At 38.9% G+C, this 27,224-nt stretch overlaps 1 protein-coding gene across 1 annotated transcript in view; it reads right to left on the reverse strand.

Moving 5' to 3' along the window:
- Positions 1-7,838: 7,838 nt before the first annotated feature.
- ELTD1 (EGF, latrophilin and seven transmembrane domain containing 1) overlaps positions 7,839-27,224 on the reverse strand; it is a 73,643-nt gene continuing 54,257 nt past the window's right edge. Inside the window, exons 11-16 of the mRNA XM_009586753.1 lie at positions 26,806-27,009; positions 25,566-25,786; positions 25,405-25,471; positions 10,300-10,391; positions 8,548-8,716; positions 7,839-8,013 (exon numbers count right to left, since the gene is read on the reverse strand). Of these exons, the coding sequence (XP_009585048.1) occupies positions 7,951-8,013; positions 8,548-8,716; positions 10,300-10,391; positions 25,405-25,471; positions 25,566-25,786; positions 26,806-27,009 (816 nt within the window). The 3' untranslated portion in view covers positions 7,839-7,950. The remainder of the gene's footprint in view (positions 8,014-8,547; positions 8,717-10,299; positions 10,392-25,404; positions 25,472-25,565; positions 25,787-26,805; positions 27,010-27,224) is intronic.

A 27,224-nucleotide genomic window follows, 5' to 3' on the forward strand; every position in this document is an offset into this window, starting at 1 on the left:
CATGCTCTCATGTAATGCTGAACAAGAGAGTTTATTACCAACAACATCCCTTTCCTTTTCCCCCTCCACTTTATCTCAGAGTTCTAGTGCAGCCTTCCCTGGGAGCCCCCCGCTCGGCTTCTTGCTGGTCCCCTAAAGCAGCACCCCCAGAGCCTCGCAGCCTGGCGGGTCGCTGCGGAGGGCGCACCGCTAACAGGCCCGGCAGCGCTTTCTCCGGGGCCGGGTCTTGCATGACCCCCAGCCCCCCCAGCTCGGCACTCGCCTCCTGCCTCAGGCCCTCACCCCCTCTCTCAGCCGGAGCCAGGCGCTAATTCCCTGTTGGTATCAGCCCTGCTACTTCAGTAAATTTAGTTCAACGGGCACCTAAAGGAACCTGAACCAGAACCCGTCTCAACCACTGCTTTTGTCACAAAAGCGGGCAGATTTTTTCATCACCTCCATGAAGCACGCTTGAGAACCACGTCCAGAGCATGCTTTTGTTACAAATTCCCTTCCATTCTTCCTGCTATAGAAAGGGGAGATCCGAAATGTGGCCGCACTCCTGGAGAGGATGTTTGCTTTGGCAACCGGCCCGTAACACTCATCTGCACGACCTGGCAGGTAAAGCCTCCGAGGTCAGCCTGCATTGGCACTGTGCAAGGCCTGGAGAAGACGCTATTGCTTCATTGCCATTACGTAAAGCCCTTCACCAGCAACCCTTGTACACAGAAGAGACACGGTACAACTGTCACTGGTAACCACCTCCATTAGTATTGCTTGAACTTTGATCTGGGGGAGCAGGCCTAAAATAGCCATGCAGCGTGTAATCGTTTCTGAATGGGCTTGAAGAAGATGGTACACAGTTGAGAGAATCTAACTTTTTGGTCATTCAAGTAGTTAAGATAACATTGACCACTTGGAAGGACAGCTTACTTTAAAAACTGGTTTTATGTAACTGTTGTACACTACGTATAAGTACAGAGTGTATTTCTGTTCATCTTGCTCAGCACAGACATACAACACATGCAGAGAAGAATATTTCTGAGATGGATGCACCCTGAGGTTGTCAGATCCGGGAGGATGCTACTCATTTGTGGCTTACAGCCTATGTATTCCATGCACACAATTTCTTTCCGAAGAAAGCAATGTTTTTAAAGGAGAAAAAAACCATCCAAACAAGACCATTCAAGCCATGTGATGGTATAAGCAAGTCCCATAGGCTTACATGGTTTCATGGAAGCTGAGCAGAACCACAGGATCTTTCCCTTTTCTTTTATTATAAACTTTTTTCTGCTGTTTCTGCAGGATTATGCTGTCTGATTCACTAGCCTGTAATATTTTTAGCCCAGAAGTGTTGCATACAAATCATTCGTTAAAAAGGTAGCATATAGGATATCATTGGGAGTTGCTTTAAGATTCAGTTGATTTTTTTTCAGTTTTGTTTAGCTTCAGGGGAGACGTTCTTGCAAACTGTTACCATTTGATTCTTCTCTCATTTTCCCAATAATCCATAAATCTGGTTGTGGTTTTTTTTTCCCTCCTTTAAATGCCACCATCTCCTTTTCCCCATCATTATTCCCCTCTTCTGTTGTCAAGTTCAGTTATTAGACAGGGAAACGTGTGGTTCTCTAGATGATAGCTCTCAACTATCCATTTTGTCCCAGAATTCATTATTTCATTTTTTTCTCCCTCTTTGAAAACTTCACATATTTGGATTAGGAGACACTCATGCCTTTGTTCTGTTACCTACCAAGCATCACCATTTTTATCCTTGTATCCCAGTTCTCTCTCTTTCTGCCTCCCTATTGAGCACTGAGATCCCTTACTCACTGTGAAGTCAAATGTTGCACTCCAGCCTCCTCAGTTGTGTGGTTAGACTGGGGACTGGAAGGCAATTGCAGGCAGACTGTGGGTGCTGGGTACACCGTGGAGGGGAGGGTCTCTGGATAGGTATGTCCTCATTAGTACCTGCCAGAGAAGGGTGGATACATGGCTCCGCCCCATCCTTTTAGAGAGGGACTGTATGCACCACTGCTTCTGAGAACAAGGAGTCAAGCCCCAAAGTCTTTGGGAGTTATATTATAGGCATTAAATGCCGATCGTAACAACGACAAACCAGAGCTGAGCATAAGAAGGAAGGTTATCCTTCACTAGGACGTGCACTTTAATTTCAGTGAGGACATACTTTGCTTTTCTCTGCTTCCATGCGACCCACCTGCTGAAGAGGTGCACAAGCTGCCTCTCCCTTACCTGACATCTATACTAAATGGGTTACAGCTGCTACTAATTTCACTTAGGACCTAACCCCTTGATGACAGAAGCCATGACTTGCGCACAGGAGTTTGATGAGTCCTAGCTGGGTATTTGCACATGGTATTTCTGCAGCTCTCTTATACAGCAAGGAACATATTTTCAGCTTAAGAAGTGTGACCTGATCTTTCATCACTGACATAAATGAGCGGATACTAACATGGGTAAGGTGGGCATTTATAAGTGTGTCAATAGGAGGGAAAACCCCGACATACATTAAGGAAGACAGGGATGAAATCAACAATGGCTTGGAGTGGCAAGAAAAGCAACTTTAAGTTCACCTTAAAAAAAATAAGAAAAAGGCTCATAACATCAGTAAATGAAAAACAGCTAAAGAAATTTCACTATTGGTGATAAGCAGGAAACCCAGTGCTTGGGATCATGAGTTTATGCAAATCTATTACTACTGCAAATTGGCATCCTAAGACCCTGATCATGTAACACTTGCACATATGCTTGACTTTATGCACATGAGCAGTCTCATTAACGCCAAAGACTTAGTCGTGCATAAAACTGAGCAATGCATGAGTGTTTGTAAGACTGGGATTTAAACACAAGGGATAGAAAACAAATTTACTGTATCATCAACAATTATTTCTGAAACCCATCAGAAGCCAAGGTGGTGCCAGAAGTCTGTTTAGTGCAGAAACATTCAAAGAGAGAGAGGAGTGGGATTTTGAAGATTGCTGCCTTTAATTCAATCCATTAGGCCCTATAATGGTGGGCCAAACACAGGAGGAAAACATCCCTGCCCAGATTAAAATATATCTGATTATGGATATTGGAGACATAGTATTTTCCATCACATTTTACAAGATACTCTGGATTGCTTCTTAAAAACACAGATTTCAAACCTGGTTATTGTAAAGAAGAACTGGTAATAATCAACTTGGATTTGACTAAATTATTCAGCAGTGTCTCACAAAAGTCTTACAAAATTAATTTAAATGGTGTTAGGTTTATGTGGATTCAGAGCTGACTGCAGCATTTATATAAATAGTTACAATAAATACAAAGGCTTACATTGGAGGGAGGTGCCTGTTGTGCTGCAGTAAAGGCTGATGGCTAGTCTTAGAGCTAGTTTTAATTAGAATATTCGGCAATGCTTCAGAAAACAGAAGAGCTCCCTTATGTTATGAAACCTGATGAAAATATGCTATCTCCTTGGGAATCCAAAAGAGTAAATACAATAAAATTTGAGTACTTACCAGCAAGACAGAAAAAACGAAGAGCTGTAAAACAACATCTGTAGAAGTAAAGCTTCTGCCAAATTTAAAGGGATAGTTCTGGAAAAGGAATTCTGGGAAAACTGCAACCCTACATTGGGAAGATGTAAAAATAAGGCCTTGGCAAAAAAATAAGGTCTTGTTATCATAAATATAATTAGTCAAAAGTCATGTTTATGTTTCATGATAATTTCTGTATGCTTTTTAAGCTTTTTTTTTTTGTTCTAGTCTGAAAAAAGTTAGTACATTCTCAGCAGTCAGTTTTACTGCTACTTTTTGTTGTGTGGGGTTTTTTTTTGCATGCTTTCTGTTCTTTTCACACAGTAGAATTGCTGCTGTCAATTTTACTGTGTAACAGTAAAGTTGATGGAATTATGGTACTTTCTGTTCGTCACATCTTGCAGCTTGTTTCAAAGCAGCAATTCCAGGACCTCCGGGTGCCATGCGTGGCCATGTATCTGACTCCTGGTGAAGTCTGGATATTGCAAGGGCTCTTGGTTCTCCGTAGGGTTTGTTCGGGAGGGTTGTCATGGAGATAGAGAGTCTGGAAAAAGGCAGTACGGTCTTTCACGTGGCTGCAGTCTATATGGACAGGCTGCCTACAGCAATGGCCATGAGAGCTGAGCTGGCAGGGAGCCAGGCAACTTGTGAAAATGCTTTAGCACGTTTGCACTTGACATTTTGGTTGTGGTTAAATGGAGTATCGGTGCATTGATGACCAACTGTTTTCAAGTCTGCATCCATCTTAAAGGCTTAATTTTATATAAAAATAGCTTTGGGGGATGACTTTGGTGAGGTAGCTTCTTCACTTCTGTAATCTCACAGCACAGTAATGCTTCTTGTCCTGAATGTATGAGAACAAAATGAAAAGAGGAACAGAGGCTGGAGCAGGTTGTTGGCTAGAAGCCCTTCTCCCACTAGCTCTTTTCCCAAAAGAAAGTAAATTTTAACTTTCTTCATGGGTTAAGTTTTGGCTTTTTTATCTCATCTATAAAGATTTCAAAGAAGGAGGTAGGACTTCTCCTGCGGCTAACTGGCATCTGGCAAGAGTGTGATTCTGAGTGTGGCTTTAAGGGACTATCATGACAAGGATATAAAAAGTGGTATTATTGGTGAGAAAAGTGATGCTGGAGGCACAGCAGCTGGAGGAATCAGCCCTGCAAATATTTGTTCATTCTGCCTAACGCCACCATGTGCAACATTGCTTTATACGGCTGGTCAATAAGATGCACGAGTTTGAAATTCGTGGCTTTGGGGCACCACCATGTTCTGAGTTGAAGGACTGTGACAACTGGAGAGAGGAGGAAAGTCTGAAATAAATTTGAACAGTGTCTATGGTGTTTTTAAGGCCTACCTGCTTCATTCCAGTAGGTAAAGAGTGCAGACGATCTGTTCATCAGCACAGCTCTGGCAGACTGAACCTCCCAAAGACTGTGATGATAATTCACTCCTAAATGTTGCGGTTTCTTTGAAATACACTTCCAATTCTTTGAGGAAATAATTATTTCAGAAAAAACAGTCTTTCTTAATCCAGACTTTATTTATTATATTCTGAAGCACACTTGAAATGCAACATTGAACACGAATTTCTCTTTGATTAGTTTAATGGAAACAATTTTTCTCTTCAGCAAGCATTTGCTTTCAAAGTGAAACCTTAACATTTTACTTTTTATCTGTCTTGTCAGTCATTGATTTTTTTTTTTTTTCCTGCTGGCCGCACCTGGAGATGTCATATACCTCTCAAAAGCATGTAATCTGAAAATATACTGAACAAAGTTTTTATTTTTCAAACCAGTCAACTAGTTACCAGTTGATCCGACAAATATGTCACACAAATTTGTTTTTGGAAAAACAGTTTTTTCAGCTGATGCATGGCACTTGAGTGCAAGTTTGCTTAACAAAATCATAACTAATGCCCAACTGTTATTTTTCTGATTTGATATTTCATACCATAGACTCATAGAACAATTCAGGCTGGAAGGGACCTCAGAGGGTCATCTCATCCACCTTCCTGCTCAAAGCAGGGTCAGGTATGAGATCAGGTTGCTGGGGGCTTTATCCATCTTAAAAGACTCCAAAGATTTTAACACAACTGCACAACATCTCTGGGCAACCGTTTCCAGTGCTTGACTATCCTCATGATGAAAAGGTTTTTTCTTCATAACTTGCTGAAACCCTTCTTTTTTCAGTTTATGTCCATTGTCTCTCCTCTCTCTGCTGGGTTGGGGCTCGTGTTAGTAAGGGCTGTGACAAATAAACCTTTTATTTCTCACCAGTATTTCTGCATGCATTAGGGAGGACAATTACAATATCCTTCAGGTTCTAAGGCAATGAATCTAAACAAAATTTTTCTGGTCCTTATGTGCTGTATTAAAAGATGAAAACTCATCCTTGCATGTAAAGAAAACAGAGTTTCAATGAAGATCTGACCCAGAGACTGGAGAGCACAGTTTTCATATAAAAGATGTTCTTTCATTAAAAAGACTATTGTAACCTAAACACTTTATGATATATTTTTTTTCCAAGGAACTTTTTCAATCTGACTGAGCATGCTGAAGTCATTATATAGTTACTAGAGATGCTTCTTTGTCCAGACAGACTTACTATAGGTTACATTTCTGCAGGAGATTAAAAATGATATATTAGTAGATATCCTTCTAAAAATACTCTTTTAAGTAATATGTATCTGCATCTTCCCAAGCCTGGAAGAACAATTACAACTGCAAAGGAAATACAGCAAATAATTCAGGGCAAATAATATATAACCATGAGAACTTTTACCACTGTATTTATTTAAATGAAGGGAAACATGTCAAAATATGAAAGCTAAGCACTTCAGTTTATTCACATATTTTACATTCAAAGGACCAACAGAAATAATTTTTTTTTCAGAAAAAAAGGTTCCTCTTGTGGTTTCCAAAATTTTGACAGAGACATGGAATGTACTTAATGAAGCATGTCACTGCAGTGCATACAATGAAAGCCTTGTGTATATGGAAAAAAACCCCAAACAAATTTAACCATTACCAAAAAAACATTTCCTTTAATATAAATAAAATTCAGAGTAATGCTTTATTTTAACAGACAACACAACAGTGGGATTTATTAACAACTACATATTTACAGTGCCTCACTGGTAAAAATACTGGGCTTCATCTGAGATCCTAGACACTTCCTGAGAAGGCAACATGGACTGAGAATTGCTCAGGACTTCAGATAAGCTAGGTGTTAAAAGGGTGAAATTAAAGCATACTTTTAAAATAAGTAAGATGGTAAAGGTGGAACTGCTGATGCATTGTGTTTATGCGCTGATCCAGCAAAACGTGCACTTCAAGTACTCCCTTTGATTTCAGTAGATCTATGTATGCTCCTCAGGTTAAACACAGGATAAGTGTTTCAAAACCAGGAGTCTCAGAGGAAGACAACTGCTTGACTCAAAGATGCTATGAGTAGAGAAAACTGCTGTAATTACAATTTTTCGTGGTATGGAGGCAGATGACCTTGAATTTAAATCTGTATTCTTCTGCATGGGTGATTTCTACCACTTTAGTTTTAATTTGATCCTACAGGGTCTGGATTCCAAATATCTCTATCGAGTGACAAACTTGTGAAAGCATCTTCTTCCCACAGCCTCCAAAATCATAGTGCCAGTTTAGCAGATCTCAGTCTTTTTTGCAATTAAATAAAACAAGAACCAGATCTTTTTCAAAGTGCTCACAAAATAATCTTTCACTTATAAAATGACGGTCCCACCATTCTTGTATCAGATCTGACCTCAGCTCTTTAGATCTAAACAGTTCTTTAAAAGTTATAAAAATAAAGAATTGATTAATATACAAATATATATTTCAGAGTGATAAGAGAATAATATTAAACAAATTCCTTTTTTAATCTACTTTAAATTAAAAGAAATGTTTTCAAAAGTCTGGGCTGAAGCAGATCTTTATCTATTGACTCTTTAATGGAACCCATTCCCTGCAGATGGCCACATAGAACTTAATGTAAGAAGCTCATTACTACAAAAAGGCAGTGAACATGTTTCCACTAGCAAAGCAATTCGTAAAATCTGCTGCGCCAGTTGGTTTTTGGTATCTTGCTTTCAAGAACTGCAGATATTTCTAATATTAGAAACAAAACCTAAATCATGAAAAGTCTTGAGCTTCTTTAGAAATTTGCTTCTTTCCCTGGTCTTCATTAATATTTTTTTGCAATAGTCCACTTTGTTTTGTATACTGTTTGTATACAGCATAATATAAATGCTCTGCATGAATGCACACGTATGTACAAAACCAGTCAGTAGTTCAGTTAAGAGATGTGCCTGCTCACCGGGTCATTTCACACTTTCACAATACCATATTTTTCTGTAATATGCATAACAACATCATTAGGTTGCTCCCTTCTTCCAGCGAGATGCTCACGCATGTTTTCCTTCCATTTATCTCAAGCAGCCGAAACAGCAAGGAACATTTTTGAACAGCCTATAATACTCTTCCTGAATCTGAAATAAAAATATTGAATTCAAATATGGAATAGATTTATTAATAGGTCTGTATGTCTTTTAACTCTTTTTGTACTGCTCCTGTCACTAGATGTTTTAAGGTGGGGCTGCTTTTGACTTTAGGACAGGATACTGAAGAAAGTATTATCTCGGATAGTGTGGGTAGCGTGAATCCTGCTGCTAACTGTAAAGACTGGAAGTGAGTTTTGTTGCACCCATTGCGTTATTTCATTGGGTTAATGGCACTATAACCAGTTTTACAATTTTAAAAAACATTTTTCCATGTTTCATACATTGTTTTTAAAACTGGGAAAAAATATGTGAGAAGGTAAGAATTGGGCAGAGGTTCTGTCTCCACTGAAAGCAATAGCAAAATTTCCCCTCTTCCATCCTCTGCCCCACCAATGGCACAAGGATTTCCTCCCTTGCTCTGATAAAACGTTTGCACCAGGACTCCACTTCAGGGCTGGGCACCTGCCTGTGTAGGTACATGTGACTACCTGAGTCACTTCCCGCAAGGCATGGGACACTCACCTTCCTAGACAACACGCAAAGAAATATGAAGATGAACATCCCCTGGAATGCGTTGAAGATTGTAAAAAGATATGCAGTAACCACAGATCCCTGCACGACATGGAGGACCCCAAAGATCCACGTAGCCCCAAGGAGGAACAGGAGAGCAAGAGCACCTCGGGCACAGGATCTAGACAGGAAGGAAACGTTGTGAACAACATGCGGGCACTTGCTATTTTCCTGCCTTCACCGCTTTGGATGGTGAATGCTGCCTGGGCAATTTTTTTCACAGCTGCAACGGCCTGAGAAGTGCAAATGCATGGGCTGCTCTTTAGGGTGTGCTGTAGCACTGTGGCACGAATAGGCTCACATAATCACCGCAGAAGAGCAAAGGAGTAAGACTGGAGGGCCTTAAAACACTGGCTTCTTTAATCTTCAGATATGTTTTCTCTGGTGTACTGCAGCACCATATGATTTGATTTAAATCTACTGTTAGTGTAATTCCCCAAGGAAAAACATATGTCTGTTATGAAGCATTCCTCCACTTTTCCTCCTCCCCCTTATCCTCCTCAAAAAATAACCCAGAAAAATGTACAGTGTGCTCTTAGGTCAGTACATGTGCATGACATCAAAGGGTTCCCAGGCTGCCTCTCAGGTTCACTGCAGAAGACGGTGCCAGTTGTAAACCTAGACTTTCTTTCTTTCATTCTTTCTCTTTCAAAAAAAATTATTTTTGTTTTTAGAACGCAAATACTCTCAAATAGTTCCTGGGTCAGCATATTGATGCTTTAAAATTATAGGAACTGATTGGCTATGATTTTTTTTTCCAACACGCTGTAGAGCCCTGCTCACAGACTTGAGCAAATTACAGCATGTTATCTTGGAAATGAAGCCACTGATTACTTTCTTATTCATTCTCAGCCCAGTCATTGCAGGACTTCCTTTGAACAACAGCCATTTTTAGCACTGTTCCTCTGAAAATGAATAATTTTCAACTTCATTAAAACCAGCTCACCACATGAAGCTACGAAGGGTGAGGAATAAGAGAAAGTAATCAATCAAACAATTGCTAAATCCTAACTATAAATCTAGTGCAATGCATTGAAACTGCAGGAGTGTTCCTAAGCAACACAAACAGTAAGTTGTTTTCAGTGTTCCCTGTAGTACACTTCAGATTTTCCTGCACAAACGGTTTTCAAGGTCCCTATAAATCAGTTTTAAAGAGAGTTGATGGAAAAATCATAGCAGCATGCAAAGTAAAAATCCTGGAGAGAATCCCTCCCCCTTGCCCCCAACACCACAGAAGCACAATGTCCTACTGTAGAATTTTTACAAATAACATGAATGGCTTGGTTCTCTTATCACTGTATTACTTGTTACTTCAAGGCAAATATTTTGGTCCCAATGCAGGCAAAAGTTTTGAAATCTGGTTTGGCTTGCATAGAGGCTGTGGAAAGTACTTAAAAAAAAAGGACAATTACTTCTTTAACCTTGCCATCAGGCTTTACCCTCTGGTTGATACGGGCCACTCATTTTATTCCTCGTACACCTCTCACACAACTCCAGTGTTACTGTACAAGGTATTGCTCATTGGGAATAAAGATTGCAAAATCTACCTCCAAATCTATATGAGGGGCTAACAGAAAAAAAAAAAAAATCTTTCTTTTTCTACAAATCTTCCAGAAGATTAAATTGTTACTTTTGAATACTCTTTTATCTCTGGCTGTATTTAAACTTAGAGAAGGTAGAATTTGTGCTAAATGGCAAACTTACCTTATATTTTCATAGCAACTAACTTCTGGCTTTAACATTGCAGTGTGTCGAAATACTTTATAAATAATCACTCCAAAAGCCAACAAATTAACCTGGGGGGAGTGAAGAAAGGAACTTTTAGTGCAAACCAGGATGCTTTTGAATTTCAATAACTGTTACACATTTAAATGAAACAAGCCGGATAAAGTTTCTGTCTATATGAAACCTACAGAATCCAGTGCCGTGAGGTGAAAAAAACCCACGCTTTTCTGATCCGCTTCTATTAAAAAAATATGAGCCCTGTAATAAACATTGATCAAACAAGGCTGTAACTCTACCTTATCTCAACGGTATCACTACCAACAGTCTGCAAATGTTTATTGATTTTATTGGTAAATCTCTTAGATTTACTGCTGAATTTTTTTTTCTCTATGTAGAGATGTTTAAGAAGAGAAGAAGAGAAGCCAAAAAGAAAAGAAAAAAAAAGAAAAGAAAAGAAAAGAAAAGAAAAGGGAAATGGAGAAAACCAAAAAAGGCCCTCCCCCATGGATTTTATTTTGTACTGTATTGAGTAGATCTTGACAAAATGTATGTCTTTTGTTGCTCAATAACATTAATAACATCATATGTTCTGAGGTCTTTGGGGTGTGAAAACTTTCAAAAGGCCCAAAAAAACCTTTGAGGTTTACACAAAGAATTTTTGAAAAACTAACTTTGGTTGAAAGGCTCCTTGCTGCCTATTATGTCTTATAATTTATGTTTGTTTCATAGGTGAATAATTTCAGTATGTTTTTTTTCCTGACTTCTTTATAATGGCATCACTTTATTTGAGTTTGAAACAGAAAAAAGCAACTAAAAGAAGCAGTTTTGCAAATGATGCTCAATTACGGTTCTGAATCTCTGTTTGCTTGGCTAGGCTTCACTGATCTTTCATTTAAATTTATACTACATTCCTTTAACAGTATGGATGGGTTTGCTTTCTTGCTTTTTTAAAAAATTATTTTTTTGCTTTGCAGCATGTAACATCAGAATCTACTAAAAATATTAGTAAATGAACCAAATTTTAGCTAGGTGTCATCCAGATCTATTTGTAGATCCTTGGTTGTAATCCCTTGGTTGGTTCCTGTGGGCTTCCAGCTGTAGAATATGTAGAATAAATAGAATTAATGTATTCCCCAACTCGTTTCTCCAGAAAGACTGTGTAGTTTTCCTCCCTCCTTCTTTTTCTTAAAAAAAAAATCCTCCGAAATGCAAACAAAAGGCTGCTGTAGGAGCACAGCATCACTTTAAAAAGAATCACTTTCATTTGTTAACACTTGTTATGTATGTCCTTAGAACATTTTTGTTGTGTCAAGGGGGGAGAATCTGATATTAAACGCAGGCTCTGCTTTAATTAGCTGCATGCTCATACTTTAATACAGCACAATGTATTTACAATTTGATAAGACAGGAGATAGAGCTGATTAGCAGTTTAGGGAATTAATCCTTCACTGAATACCTTGTACTTGCACTGATCATGAGAGCTATTCTGAAGCTCCTTATATTTAAAATTGTAATCTATAATATCTCCTAAACCAGCAATTTTTCAAAGTTAATTATAAGTCAGTCAGCAGTTGTGGGTAATTATATGCAGACTTACTTTTTATCTTATATTTGTTGGTGAATAATATATCAAATAACTTAGTGCACGCACTGTAATCTGCATAACCCACCTAATGAACTTATTAATCTGAAAAAGGTAGGGTGAAATGTGATCAAAGTACCACGAGCAGGGAGAATACACACCGCTACTTCTTCAGAAACTATTATCAAGAGCGCAAGCACAAACCACACGACCGACCTTCCTCCCTGCCAGCCCCTCAGAGAGGGATCTTCCTATTGCCATTCATAGGCTCTGTAAGAAGCTCTATGGGCCAAACCCCCTTATCCTTTGGCCACATATACCAGCTGCAGAACTGGAGAGGTTTTGCTGAGCAAGGATGGGGCGGGCAACGGGCAGATGTGGGGCCTTGCGGCAGCGGACTCCATTTCTCTTTGTCCCAGCGGGGCTCCTTTACACAAATACTATTTACACTGTCCGTTGCACAGGATAATAGGATTTGGCCCTCTGCATTAAAGTAATACCCATTAACTATGATCTTTTCATTCATCAATCCATTCTAATGGGAATAATCTGTACGTATCGGGGGAACGGGAGAGGCTAACTCCAGCTTCTCAGAGTCAGCTGCCAGAACACAATTATTGTACAATACGTCTCAGGTAGCCTCGCAGGAGGTAGTGTTACAGGGTAATAAGGGTGAGCTTAACTTCCGAAATACCCGGTCATTTCCAAGATTTATTAAAGTCTTAAGTTGGTTTTTGCCCCATTTTGAAGCACTCCATTAATAAAAAATATCTATAGCAAAGTGCATAGGCTGCCTTTACACAATGTTCAGTGTCTCAAAACAGTAGCTTTTAGGCAACTTAGCATGTTGTTTTTTTTTTTTCTTTTTAGTCTAAGTTAGAGGCCTCCGGAACTGCATTTTGTCCTTTGGGAGACAAAATAGGTAACAACAAAGTAGTTGTATCTGTCCCGTGACAAAGAAACGCAGCAAAACTTGAGGGAAAACCATAACACGAACTCATGGGTAAATCCAGGAGAAAAAACTAGCTAATGCTAATTATGTGTCAAGCGTGGCCTTTAGAGAAAACTGGTAATCCAACAGGTATCTTAAACTTAACATATTCTGCTTCAACCTGATACTCTCCATGTTCTTTTCTATGAACATACCAGTAGCCTCAGCTATTTCTGGGAAATGTAAAGTGAAAAGGTCATGTTGGATGGTTGGAGTGAGTAGGAATACTGAGAAGTTGGACTGAGTAGGACTAAAGGGGAAATGGCCTTTGTGTATCTGATATCGCCAAAGACCCACACGTATTTCAACAAATGGGATGGGAAGTCAAATCACCCAAAATGCCTGGCCAAAGATACAACCACTTAAGACATTTGAATTTGTATCCAAAACTGAGCTTCAAATGAGCAGAAATGGAGGTAGTAGGCTATAAAAGTCATCCAAAGTAGACATAGGCACAAAGAATCCTAGATCCCCAAACCTTCCAGTTTGGACAAACTGAGGGACTTCTGGATGAGATACTCTGAAATATCTAAAAAGGCTTCAACTGCTACTTATAGCCAAATATTGATTTGATACTTACTTTGGTTGTAATCGCGTGTTTTCATTTTTGTAATTAAAGCACGATCTTCAGATCTTGTTGAATAAACCTTTGATGACATTATAATTAAGGCTGCCTTAAGGTGACAGGCAAGGTGAATGAGAATGAAACGGCAAACACAAGGCACGCTGTCTCCGGAGAGGCAGCAAGCTGGAGTAGAGCAAGATGTGCAGGCAACTGTGAAACCAAGCTGAGGACAGGCTTTGCACAGGCCTGGAAGGGGCCAGCCTGGGGACTGCTGCTGCCACACGCCGGCTTCGGGGGGAAGTTACCTGTGTAATGAGCAGAGCTACTCCGCAGCTTTGGGCGAACCCAAAGCGTGAATTGTTGTGGCATTGCCGCAGTTTTATCAAGTGAATAACGACGTTACAGTGTGACACGGTAGGTTCTTGTGCCTTTGTTTTCGGTGTTATTACATGGCTGAGCAGTCAGAGAAACTGCTGCATGTCCTGAGAGCGGCTTCTCAGCAAGTCTAATAGGCTAAAGGGGAATTGCATTGATTCCAAGCCCAGAACTGAATTCTTTTTTTTTTTTTTTTAATTTAACAAACCACTCCAAACTGCTATTGGGCAAACAGTGCACTCAGTCCTTACTATTTCACAAAGGAAACCTCTGACTTTCTCCCTGCAAGCCCAATTCTGTGAGGTGCTGAGCATCCTCAGCCCACCCTCCCTCTGAGTTTCAGCGGGAATCAGGTTTCACTCAGTGTGCTCAGGTGCACTACAGGACTAATCTTAATAATTAATCTATTCCTGTTTTTTTTTTAAGTGGTTAATCAAAGACAAGGGCTGATATAGGAACAGCCTCTGCTCATAGCATCTTCAGGGAATCATTTCTCCTTAAAGATATTTGTAAAAGTATTTTTAGCTTTCTTAAATTCTAGAAATGTTGTGGCATATTTATGAGCAAATGGTAGGAAACTTAATATATATTTACGTGAAATAGACATTAAATAAGGGCAATTATTAGGATCCCGTGAAATCAGGATTTTGTAGATATGGGCAACTACATTTATGTATCTGTGTAACCCAGGATAATCTCCAAGGAGCCACAAATCTGGATGAGCTAGGTTTTATTGTACACCTGTGACTGAGTTTAAAGGGAGGATGGTAAGTGTTTGGTACATCTCTCTTGGGGAGATCATCTGTGTGAAGGGTCATGAAGATTTAGGACTTTGGAGTGACTTCTGGCCCCACTAAACCAACGGCAGAACTCCTGTTAAACGCCAAACTCCCATTGCCTCCAGCATTGTTAAGGCTTTACCTCTACAAATCATAGAGAGCGAGAGTCTCAAGGTATTCACGGGCAACAAGTGGACACTGCTGTGGGTTTCACTCTGCAGATTAGCACTTGCATGTATCATGGATGCACACTGTGGCATAGAACAGGATAGTGAAATTTTCCTGCAGCTGTGTTTTGGGGATCTCCATGGCAGAGTTCCCATGTTCACAACTGTGATGTTGGTGGGTAAAATAAAGCAGGCATGCAAGGAAGAGTTCAGAGCTGTCTGGAGTGGTACAAGTCCTAGGATCAGATCTGACCCACAGCCACAGCATTGGTCTGGATAATTTCCTCTTGTAAAGAAATTCACAGGAGAGAAAAAGCAATCGCAAATTCAATGAAATTTCCTGGTGCTTTCCTAATCGTCTTGTCAACAATAAGGAGGTTTTGCCAAAGGAATTAGCCTGGGGAGCTCTGTTCAATCAATCACATGTATTTTAGGATAGGATGGGAAAAACTGTGTGGTGTTAACGTACCTCCACCTAGAGCTAGGATGGCTCTGTAAATCTGTTTGCAGATGTATCCCTCCCTCCGTCTCAATCCTACCACGGCTAACTGAACAGGGTGCTTCTGCATAGGTTTCTGTAATGAATGAAAACTGCCCAACAGTGGGCATGGGTAGCACAAGATACTGCTGCTTTGGCTTCTACTCCCAGAGGTTCTGGGACCACCGCAGCAGAGTTTCACCCATCCACAGTTTGTAGAAGAAAATAATAGAGTTGTATACATATCAAGACATAATAATATTTACTTGGTTCTTTTTCCTAAGATAAGGATCCAGAAGAGCACGGAGAAACAATCTCATCTATTGTCTAAGCAAAGTACAAACTTCCCTGTTGATTACTAACTGTATTTTGCAAGCTAAATAATAATATAAAAATGAGCACGTAGGTCCTAAAATGCTAAATGTTCCAAGCTGTTGGAGTTCTGCTAATAGCACATTCCTTAGCAACTGCTATATTTAAAATAGGTCCTTAATTCCACTGTTAAATGTATGTATTTTACATACTGGCAGAGTAACATAATGTTCTATCCTCAAGTAAATATGATGTTAGTGCTTCACACTGCATGAAACACCCTCTATATAGGTACAGAATGATAGTTATTTTTAGTTGAGCACTGAACGGCATGAAATACACAAAATTTAATAAAGCATGCAAAACATCTGCCTGCAAATAAAAATATTTGCACTCATGTTGAAGAGTTGTAGTTTCTTTCATAATTAATTACAATTAAATTGTAAGATACTGAGTGAAGTGATATATCGTCATTTTGCCCCATCAAGGTAGCTGACAGCTGTCAAATTTGGCAACTAAGAAATCTTTTTTCCTTCCTCCCCCCCTCCCTTTTTTTAAGCAAGACAAAAGAGCACTTGAAAGCTCAGAGGGAAATGGTCCATCTTTCATGGCAGTAGCTGAGTTAGCACCTGGACATCTGGTAAAATGAAAGAGATCAAGACGAGAGGCATTCAAGAAAATTTTGTCCAACTTTTTTTGTTGAAAAATGTCAGTTAATTAGCACTAAAAGACATTTACTGTTTTAGACTGTACGTTCACCAGGAAAGGCTTCCTGACTAGGATAGCTTTTCTGATTAAAACCAGAAAGGACACTCCTGAACAATGAAAATCCCTGTGGACAGGGCATTTATACAGGATGTTGGAGACACAGGCACAATTTTCTCTTGTACTTAATATTCAGACTAGGCTATGACCCTTAGATTCTCCAGCCTCTGTACCAGCTATTCACTGCTATTGCTCCATCAGCCCTGCTGGATCTATTCCATGCCATATAAATAATCAAATATTCACTGGAGCAGGGAATCTCCCTCATTCCCCAGTTCCTCATCCAGGACTATCTAAAGGTAGTTCTTTTTTTAACAGTGGAGGAATTGTTTAATATGAGTCTGAGTTTTTGAGGCTATTTCCAATACACATGTATTTATAGAACAAAAAAGGAATTGGTAATTTCATATATGATATCCTTGTGTAAAAGATACACTCCAGCCTTTCAAGTTATTAAAACACTTTAAATACCAGTCTTTTAAGGCTCTCTAGTGTTACAAAGAAGAGCAGGTATAAGAAAGCAGCAGCTAATTCTAAAGATTCAGACATACTAGTTCTGATTCAGTCTGAGCACTTTACATTCAAACTTCAAAAACGAAACCCCAAATCATTCCCTTTTCCTTTCTTAGTCTCTGTCTCAATAATTGATGAAACCATCTATATGCTGATGTCAGATCTCACAAAAAAGAATGAGAAAATTTCTCCTGCTGCTCTCTTAGGCATATACTTGAATTTTTTACATATATCATATTGAATTTGGCTCTTTCAAAAAATGTCTGAAGTTCAGAGCAGCTGTATCTGTATCAGTCTTTACAATGACCCTCATTATGAGTGTTTGAATTAATGAGCTTGCGATGGTCTGAATTCTGCCACAGAGAGCAATACATTTCTATCTCTCTGGCTGTATAGCTAACGGCTGAGTAAAATGACAACATTCAGTGGGTCATCGTTATTTCAGTCGGAGGAGAATGGAATTAAGCTATTAACAATACAATGAAGTTTAAGCTTCAAAATGAAAATGTATGCCATATTAATTGCATAAAATTGGACAAAAGCTGGCAGTCAAACAGTCTGGGTTTGTCTCCTGACTGATTTATCTGATTATCACGTCCCCAGTGAATACACCTTCTCGAATGCTTTAGGTATACAACATCAGTCTTATCTGGGAGTAGAAAATATAACAAAAACATTAAGAAACCCCCTTTAGGCTATGTTTTGGGGAAATATCTTCAATAATGCAAGATTAGAATTTTATGATTCTAAGATTTTAATAATTTCACTTGTTTTAAAAGTTAAAACATAGCTAATGAGTTTATTTCAAATCCTGTCTCAGGAAATACATAATTTTCACATAGGGTTTCTCTTTATATATAAATACTTCAAAGTTGTTCTTCTACATACCTCAAGCTGTAGATTTAGACTCAATTGGATGTTTCCTTTATATTTTTAGAACAGTTATAGCAAGCTGTAAATACATAAATAAATAAATAGGTGGGGTTTCTATGTTTTTCATAGAGTAAACAGCTTCTCAGACTTCTGGATGTGATGTTGTTTTTTATTGGATTGCAAAGCTAATCACATACTGACCTAAATATTTTTATTTAACCTTAGTTCTACAGCCAAGGGCAGGAGGGATGAACCAAAAGAGCTGTATCTGACCTCAGCCATAAATGTTAGCTCAACTAGATCCAATGGTAGGACTGGGGTCTATCATGCTCGCAGTATAATTAATTACTAGATTTACTCTTCTCCTTTTCCAAGAAGCTTTTAAGAAAGTGTGTTTACTTGGGAGTTGGTCATGACATAAATCAGGCTGTTTAATGAGTTCAGACTACATGTTACACCTCTCCTACGATTTCTTTGCATAAATGCAAACCTGTCTTAGGCTGCATCTAGAGCCTTATGCAGGAGCCCTGCAGAATTATTTTTACCTGGCAAAGAGGAGTGAAATAGTTGTGTATTATCTCTTAGCACAACTAGCGTCAGTGAACCGATGAACTACCAGGAGGGAGGCAGCATCAGGAGCACGACTCATATGTCGAGTCTGACAACAGGCTATATTTGCCATTTTGGAGGTGTGAATAGTTGGCAGAAAGCTGTCCATGCCTTCCACAGTTTGCCAAACCCTCTAAAGGATTTGGACCTTTGCTTTTTAGAAATATTTATGATTCTGCTGTGGATCTGGTCACAAAATCCCATGCTGTGGCTTATGATCTTACTCAAAGCCACAAAAAGTTCTTTCAATGACCAAGTGAGATTTCCAAACTAAGTATTCACATGCAATTACTACTGTGAATTTAAATTTGCTTTTCTAAATGCTTGCAAGCGATGAATCAAAAGGTCAGTAGAATAGTGGAAGAAAATATGATTTGAGTGAGAAAATATGTAGTATGGATTTAGTCATTACATAATTACTAAGAAAGGCCAAAAGACATCATCAGTCTATGTTAACTATCTCTAAAGCAAACCTATGGTGTCCTTTCAATGAACAATTTAGGGTAAGCATATGTGTTTGTAGTAATTGTGCTTATAGCAAGGCAATGTAAAGAATCGCCAAGAGCATATTAAGCAGTTAAAAAGAAATAAAAATGACTGATTCAAACAGTTATGTGGCTTTCCTGAAAAAAAAAAATCCACTGAGGCTTAATATACATAGATCCATTAAAATAGTGGGCAAGGTTTATCTTGCTAGAAAAGAAGAGGGATGCCTGGGACATCGACCTGCACCGAGCTGAGGGACGTCTCAGGAAATCTGCACAGCCAGCTGGCACCTGCGGGTGCTCTTCCCCTTCCCCTTGGAACCCACCTGTACTCCCTCACCTGCTGTTTCTGCTTGCTTCACTCTTGACAACAGAGGACACGCTTGGCTTTTCAAGTCTAATGTTCTTTCAGTGTATCTGGGGGAGAACTTCTTCACAGGCTTTTTGTTATAACACTACTAGCTAAGCTGATTTTTTTTAAAGAGCCTTATGTGGAATGTTCTTCAAGGATCTTTGAGCCTTATGTGATGAGTTTTTTCCTATGTAACAACATAAAAGCAAGTAATTTTCATGTTGTAGACTAGTGGCCACAACCTTTTTTTCCAAAGTATTTCCAGGGACTTTAGAACAGGGGCTTTAATGACAGAGGGAAGGAAGGAAAACCCTTAGTTTCACATGAAAGCCCTGGTCTTGGTGAGAAACTGCATCCATTGGGTATGGCAGTATGGAAGCTGTGGCTTGGAGATTAAAGCTGATCCTGTCCACTGAACAGGGCAAGTACTTTCCGACTCAGTGATTATTTAGCACAGCAGGTATTGTTGTTGCAGAACAACACCGCGTTTTGAACTAATCTGTTCCAACCAAAGTTACAGACTCAGTCTTTAATGCCATTATGTAATTAATTATCTCCACTTTGTCCACAATGGCACAATAAATGCAATGGAGACACCTTTAACTGAAGCCACAGAGGGGCTAATGAAAAGGGGACTATTATTCTTTCACAAAGAATAATAAAACCATTGCTGGTCCCTGTAGGAAATTTATTTCCACTAAAAAGGCAGACTGAGAAACAAGAGCAGGTATAAAAAAATGTTTAAAACAGCTATTTTCTGAAAAATGTACAGTAAACAGTACAGAGTAAACTTTTTTCATCTATCTAAGAAACATAACCAGGCATTTATCACAAATAACCCTTTGGAAAAAAAACCACTGAATTTTCCAAAGCATAAATATTCACTAAAAAATGTGAGATGGTGGTATGGTTTGTTGTGATGGAGGTCAGAGGTCAAACAACTTTTTTGATAGCAATCCTTAGAATATCAAGAAATATCAAGAGTAACGAACATGAGCTGCTTCACTGAAGAACAGGAATAATAATGTGAAGATGCCCGAAGAGGCAGTGTACCTGATTACACGAGCATGGTGTGATTGACCTCAGAGGGGCTGCTTTTTTTTTTTTTTTTTTTTAATGGGAGCAATGGACTGTCAGATCATGGTCAATGTTGAAATCTGGGAAAATGTAAAACTTTAAACTCTTGAATGTTTACTTTTCTACGAGAAAGATGTTCAGTTTGAATGGCCTAGATTAGTGTATTAAGTACAAGAAATTTGTGAGTATATGAGAAAACAGCAGAGTAATGGATTTGCCAGGAAAATTTTCTGCATTGATTGCAGCAGTATTACTAATCCTGAATCAACCTAAATGTACAGAACTGAATAAGTATTAGAGCTGTCCAATAAGATTTGATGAATGCACTATTCCATTAATTTTACCTTTTTTGTTGAATAAATTATTTGACAAATAATGGTAAAATTCATCAAATAAATTATCTGATGAATATATTTTTTAAGTAATTGACTAGCTCTAATGAATATGCAGGCAGTTCCTTAATGAAAAGCATTACTCTACTGTTAGCCTGCTTTCATCACTCATATGTCACTTTTTTGTATTTTGCAACTGCAATCTGTATATTTTATTCATTTAGCCATTCATTTATACATGGGAAGTTCAAACCAGTATGGTTAATCAATCACTGCAATTCTTAGAATATTTTTGCTTTACAGTTGATTATTCATTACATTTGTTACATACAGGAATGCTTAATAAAAAGAACTTGGCTATTCTGAGGACACCTCTCCCAAGAACTATTCTTGGCTTGTATGTTCGAAGTCAAGTTTACAAGAATGCTCTGAAAATTACAGGGTCCATTTATAAGCCATTTTTGTAGTTGCAAACACTACAATTATCAATTGTTTCAAGAAACTGGAGCTTGAAGCCAAGCCAGACACCTTCAAGGGCTCTGAAAACACACATTAGAGGAGTAAAACAAGGAAGAGCGACACCTCCTCACTGCACAGTGCTAGGATGTTTGGATAAAAGCCACAGAGAGGATTATCTGGATGATGTTCAATTTTGGAAATGTTCCAACCTCAAAGAGCAAGTCTGTATTTTGTTATTACAGAGGTGATCTCAACAAATGATACCGATAGATTTATACTGTTAAACAGCAAATTGCACCTGTTAACGTTACAACATGTCACACTTCTGCGTCCTGGTTCCTCACAGAGATATGCCAATTTATTGTGGCAGTGATGGTAGGTACCATAGTCAAGCCTAATGACTCTGTCAATACTGCAAAGGTGCAAATCATGTTATAATGGGCGACTTTGAACTTGCTGCATGAAGCTCAACTGGACAGATTCAATGGGAGAAGGTTGTAGAAGAGAGGTATATTAGAAGGGTTGTCTATAGCTGCACTTGGAGTAGCAGCAATTCTCTTCCAAATTTTCCTTCCAATGGCTTGTAGACTTTCATAAGTACAGCGTTAATAGTCTTTGCCCAACCCTTCCAAACGACATAATTTCTGCTGCCAGCTGGACAACTAATATATAGCTGTCTCTCACAGTAGGTGCAAGTGGAGGGACTTATCCTGTGTGCAGAGTTTAAAAGATGAAGTTTCCACAAACGTCAATGATGCAGAATAAAGCCCTTACATAGGTCTGCTCCCACTCAACACAGAGCGAGCTGTCATGCCAGAGGTGGGGAAAGCCATGTAGAAGTCCTCCACAATGGGAAGGAGTCTGTTTTTGGCTGACATTATGCTTATCAAAACTGCAGCTGCATTACCCTGCAGACAAACGGTTATTTCCATTCTACTCACTTCCCATTACAGGGAGATTATTATTGTAAGAGTGTATTACAAGAGAAAAGAAAATGTTCTAGGGATTCTTTTTTTAATTTTCATACCTTTTATCTCTGGAGCTTATATTTGTATTTGCCTCAATCAGACATGGGTTGTGGTGTGTGTGAACGTTTGTCCCTTAAAGCTTGTGATAAACTCACTTTTCTATTAAAAAGTTTAAATAATTGTTATAAATAATTTCTCCATACTTGTGTGCTTTGATCTAATCTACTGCATAGTTTTAGCTAAAATTGTTGTGGTTCTAAAGATTGCAAGTATTAGGAGGAAGAAATAAGTTGTAGAAATTATCTTTAGCTTGCAGCTTGCTTTACAAAGGTTTAAAATGCCCTTTCTTTCCTAACTCCATCTAAAGAGCTTCTGACCCACTCTTTTTCATGTACAGTCACCAATCTAATAATAATAATAATAATTTTTAGATGGGATCAATAAGGCTGTTGCTTTACACTTTAGAATTCTAATAGAACCTTAATATTAATAAGCAAACACCTTCAGAAGTAGTGTTACCACTTAGGTATTCAGAGGACTTAGTTTGTACTCCTGATAAACACTTGAGCTCCCTGTGCTTCACTATTACTGCAGATTTAAAGCCCAGGGATGTGTTTGAAATAATGTGCGGAAAATCCATTGGTACAGAACCAGTTCTGTTCTTCATCATTTACATGCTGTCTCAAAGGCATATTACAGTATAATCCAAACCACAGATCTCCTGGGCCCCCATTCACAGAAACTAAAAGCACCGTTTGGGTACCTGGGCATTTGTGCTGACAATGAGTTTAATGATTTTGTGCAAGAATCAGATTTGTGGTGAGCAGCTCTCCAGAGGTTTGGTATCCAAACTCTCCAGACTGTCTTGGAAAACCTGCAAACTCAATGGTATTAATAGATGAAGCTCAGGATTAAAAGTGAGCTTGAAGCTGCCAGATTTTGCAGCTTTCTGGATGAGGGTTGTGGTGCTCTAGCTGGTTACCCCAGAACAAAAACAACATTTCCTTTTCAGAGTCCCTAATTAGTTTTTTGTTTTTTTTTTTTTTAATTAGCTGTGGGCAGAATGGGACTTTTGGAAAGAGATTGACTTCTGTAATGAAAAGGACTTCCTGAGTACCACTACTTTGGAAAGAGTTTAATCTTTGTTATGGTGGTGCCCATGAAGTACGCTGGACAGGAAGACTGGACAGTGGAAACAGAATTACTGCCACCAACATGCCTTCCACAGAGCAGACATCTAACACCAATTTCATCTTCTAGAGTCAGTACCTATTTTCATAAAGTTTTGCATATTTTCCTTAGACAATAACCTGGCTAAGGCATGAGCAAATTAGCTAGCTCCCTGCACTCTTTGAAAACATCCCTTTTGCAGTTCAGGCTTCAGTTTGCTATCACCGCGTCAAAACAAGCTGCCCAAATGCTAAAAAAAAAAATCACACAGCAGATGAAGCAGCTTGCTGAAAGTGGGGTGCCTTTCCTCCCCAGTCTAGTAGTGCATGATTAAGAAGAGACAATAATAAAGGTATGTGAATACTGTGAAAACAAGTTATCACAAAATACTTCCATAACACAAACAAAACCAGCAAAACAACCGCAGGGCTATTTGCTGTCCAGCTACAGCTCCTTGTGTGGCTTCACTTAGGCAAAGGAGTGGGAGAAAAAAAAGAAACTGGCTGGCTGTTATCCTCATCCAGAGGAGGACTGCATTGGTGCATAGGGCCTGTATCAAGTCCTACCACGTCCCCTTTTTCTTTTAATTTGCAGGGATTGCTGGAAGATCTGGAGAGCTCAAAGAATGGCTACAGGCCTCAGAGCCCCGCTTGCCGGATTTGCCTCTGTGGCCAGCTAGACTGCTATCAAAGCCACTGCAGACCTGCTCTGCCTCTGTACTGCGTACCTGAGATCCCGCATCAGGCACAGCTCAGCTGGAGCTGAAAACAAGGTTACAGATGCATAAATTTGGGGCATTTTTTATATTTTGATAATGCAGTTTTCCTGTACTAAGAGTGCAGTGATACATCACTGCCCATAAATCTCCACCTGAAGGCAGATGAGGAACAGGAACGAGAGCAACAACAAAAAAATCCCAACCCTGCTGCCTTCATGGAAGAAAGAGATAAGGTCCAAAGAGGAAATAGGAAATTGTCAATTTAAACCTAAGAATTGTAAGAATTTCCTAGTAAAGGAAATCATCTCCCCATGATTTTGTTTTACTTCAGGGCCACCTGGCCCCAGAAGCTCTGAGCCAAGGGAGGTTACAGTGCCTTGCCTCTCTCGAAGTCTGCTCTGCTCACCAGGAGGGTGAGGTGGGGAGGCATCACCCTGCAGTTGCATCTGGCATGTTGCTCCCAGCCTATCCCCAATCTACAGTAGGAATTTGGAGTGGAATTTGACCAGAATTATACCTGATACTTTATTCAGCTTTGAAATGGCTAATGCATTGAAATAAAACCGGTTTACTATCATTTTGTGTGTGTTACGCACTGCCACTTCTTCCTTTTTACAAATCCTTACATTTATCACCAAATAGCTTAAAAAGCAACGAAGGGTTATAACTGACTTGACCATAGATGTCACGAGGCCTCACCATTGCACCTTCTCCTCCTGTTAGCTCTAGCTATTGCCAGATCACTGTCAACCCAATCATACACAATAATGCCCCATTACAGTTGGAATGGTTTGTTAAACTTTATAGCACTTAGAAATGTTCCCAAGGCACCAAAAAATGTCTCGATTCAGAATTGAACATATAATACCTGCCAAATTTGCAGGTTTGAAACCACTTCCAATAAGAATTAAAAAGGCTCTCTTCACAGCTGAAATAGGGCTTCAATACTTGACTTGTCTGCCCATGTGAAATAGCAGGTTCTTTTCTCTGACGTCGCAATTCAGTTTAAAATAGCTTTGGTGATGACAGGGTACATGCGAGTGATAAAACCATAAAGATGACAGTCCAATCTTACAAAGATGACCGATCACTGATAAGAGATTAAGTCACACAACATTTGAAAAAACAGATTATCTGCCTGCTAGGATAGTGTCTGTGTACACCTCCTGCCGAGCCATGCTGAGATGCCAACGACATACAAAGATGCTACTTCTTAAAAACCAGAAATGCTTCACAGAATTTCTCAAACCCTTGGGTTAAAAGAAAGAAAGCAAGTAAGAAAAAAAGCTCTGATCTTATATTGAGCTTTTTTTATCAAACATTCATTTTTCAGGCTAGTAAAGTATTTAGAGGTACAGCATATAAATAATTTAGAGACACTATAAAAAGGTCTAAATTAGCCAATTCTGCCCTATAATTAGCACTCACAGCTATGCTGGCAATGGGTGGGTGATTATTAAACACCTTTTATTATCGGTTTTATGTACTACAATAAAAATGAAAATTATACTTACAAGAATTATTAGACATGCTGGTCCTATAAAACTCCATATAAAGTTATTCTTTGTGCTGAGCCAACATCTGAAAAGTAAACAGCAGAAAATGCCTTGAAATGTGCTATTGTGACTGTTGCACCCTTATGTATGTTGATTTGGACACAGAAACAGCGACTTACACTTCCGTGGTGCCATAGTACTTGTATCCCAGTGCGGCGGAGATTCCAACGACCACGGCTGGACTGACGTAGCCAAAGACATAGAAATTCTTGTGCAAGAAACCCTTGTTGTAGATGACTCCCACAACTATAAGGTAGAGGTGAATGCCTTCAATGCACATCCACGCAAAAGCAGCTAGAAGGAAATAATGGAGTAATCCAGCAGTAATTGAACAGAAGAGCTAGAAATTCAATCAGAGAAAGCAGGAGTCATAATTCTATTAATATGTCTCTGTTAATATAACAGCAACCTAGTGACTCTAAAGTGGTGGTCCAGCAGCCCAGATGTAATGCTGGTTGACAAGAACTTGGCCTACACCCACGAGCACACTTGCGCATTAGTGTTTTCTGTAGCAACTGGTAAAATAAAGAGGCTACATTCAACTTTTAAAATTGGTGCACGTCTTCCCAGAAAAACTGTATAAACAAATTGTCAAGGTTGATCCCATAGTTACAGCTGAATAGTCTATATGCTTTCCTGATCTAGACAAAGTTCATTTCTCTGATTTTTTGGTAACAATGTAATTAGGCATCACAAGGAGTTATTTCCGAAATAACTTTTGTTACTACAAAGTGTTTGTAAAATGATATTTCTCAATCAATCAATACTGGAGTGCTACCTCACGGATAACAGTTCGTATTTTTTCCAGTAATTTTCAATCTTATTCAGCTACTTATAGTAGGGGTATTTTGATAATTTATGCATAATTTAATTTCCTAAAAGTAATCTGAGATGCAAAAATCAACAGCCCAACTTGTATGAAAAGTAGCAGGGACAGGTCAAGACCTCACATGCAGAAGGAAAAGGGGTCCTCCACCCAACAGAGCAATATCTTAAAAGCCAGCTTGGGACTGCAGCTCTGGCCTCGCTTTTAGGGAAAATTGTCACCCAGAGAGCCACCAAAGTGGCTTTGTACAGATGTAAAAAGTGAAAATGCTAAACACATTGACACCACAGTCTCGGTAAAAGTGACAAAGTTTAAATGAAACCCATGGAGCAAAGTCAATATACACCAGCTCAGATGAAGGCCCTACTTCCTTAAATGACCATTTTATGTTTCCTGTAACTAGACTGGGAAGTCAGTGTCACTAGAGTATTCATACTGATACAAGGAAGTACTGGAAGTAGATGGAAGATCGTATCTTATACTGTATATTTACTTTACAACACAAAATAAAGATACAAGTGAAAACTACCCACCTTATTATTGTTCATATTAATTCCAATCAGAAAAATAAGTTCCGCCAGGAAAAGGCTGCAGCAGAGGTTTTTGTGAATTGTCGTTCTAGTGCTTTGAATTTCACTGAAGAACCAGAATGTAAAAATGCACATGGAGAGGCAAATCAACGAAATAATTATTCCTAGCTGAGTGATTCTTGTAAGAATGTTATAATTTGTAACACCCTGGGGGAAAATTATAATATAATATTTAAAAGAATAGCTTTGTACCTTCTCAAGAAAGACCTCATTCTATAACACAGTTCTTTTCTTCTTTTCTACAAAATATTAATCAAAACTGCTTGTAGAGTTTTACTGCAAATGTACCCTTTGGATAATCTAAAAAGTATTGTTTTTTTTATGAGACAGATATAATTCTAGGGGAAATTAGTAATGAACTG

The sequence above is a fragment of the Fulmarus glacialis genome, unplaced genomic scaffold (genome assembly GCF_000690835.1).
Source record: "Fulmarus glacialis isolate BGI_N327 unplaced genomic scaffold, ASM69083v1 scaffold37251, whole genome shotgun sequence".
In the NCBI taxonomy this organism is placed as follows: Eukaryota; Metazoa; Chordata; class Aves; order Procellariiformes; family Procellariidae; genus Fulmarus; species Fulmarus glacialis.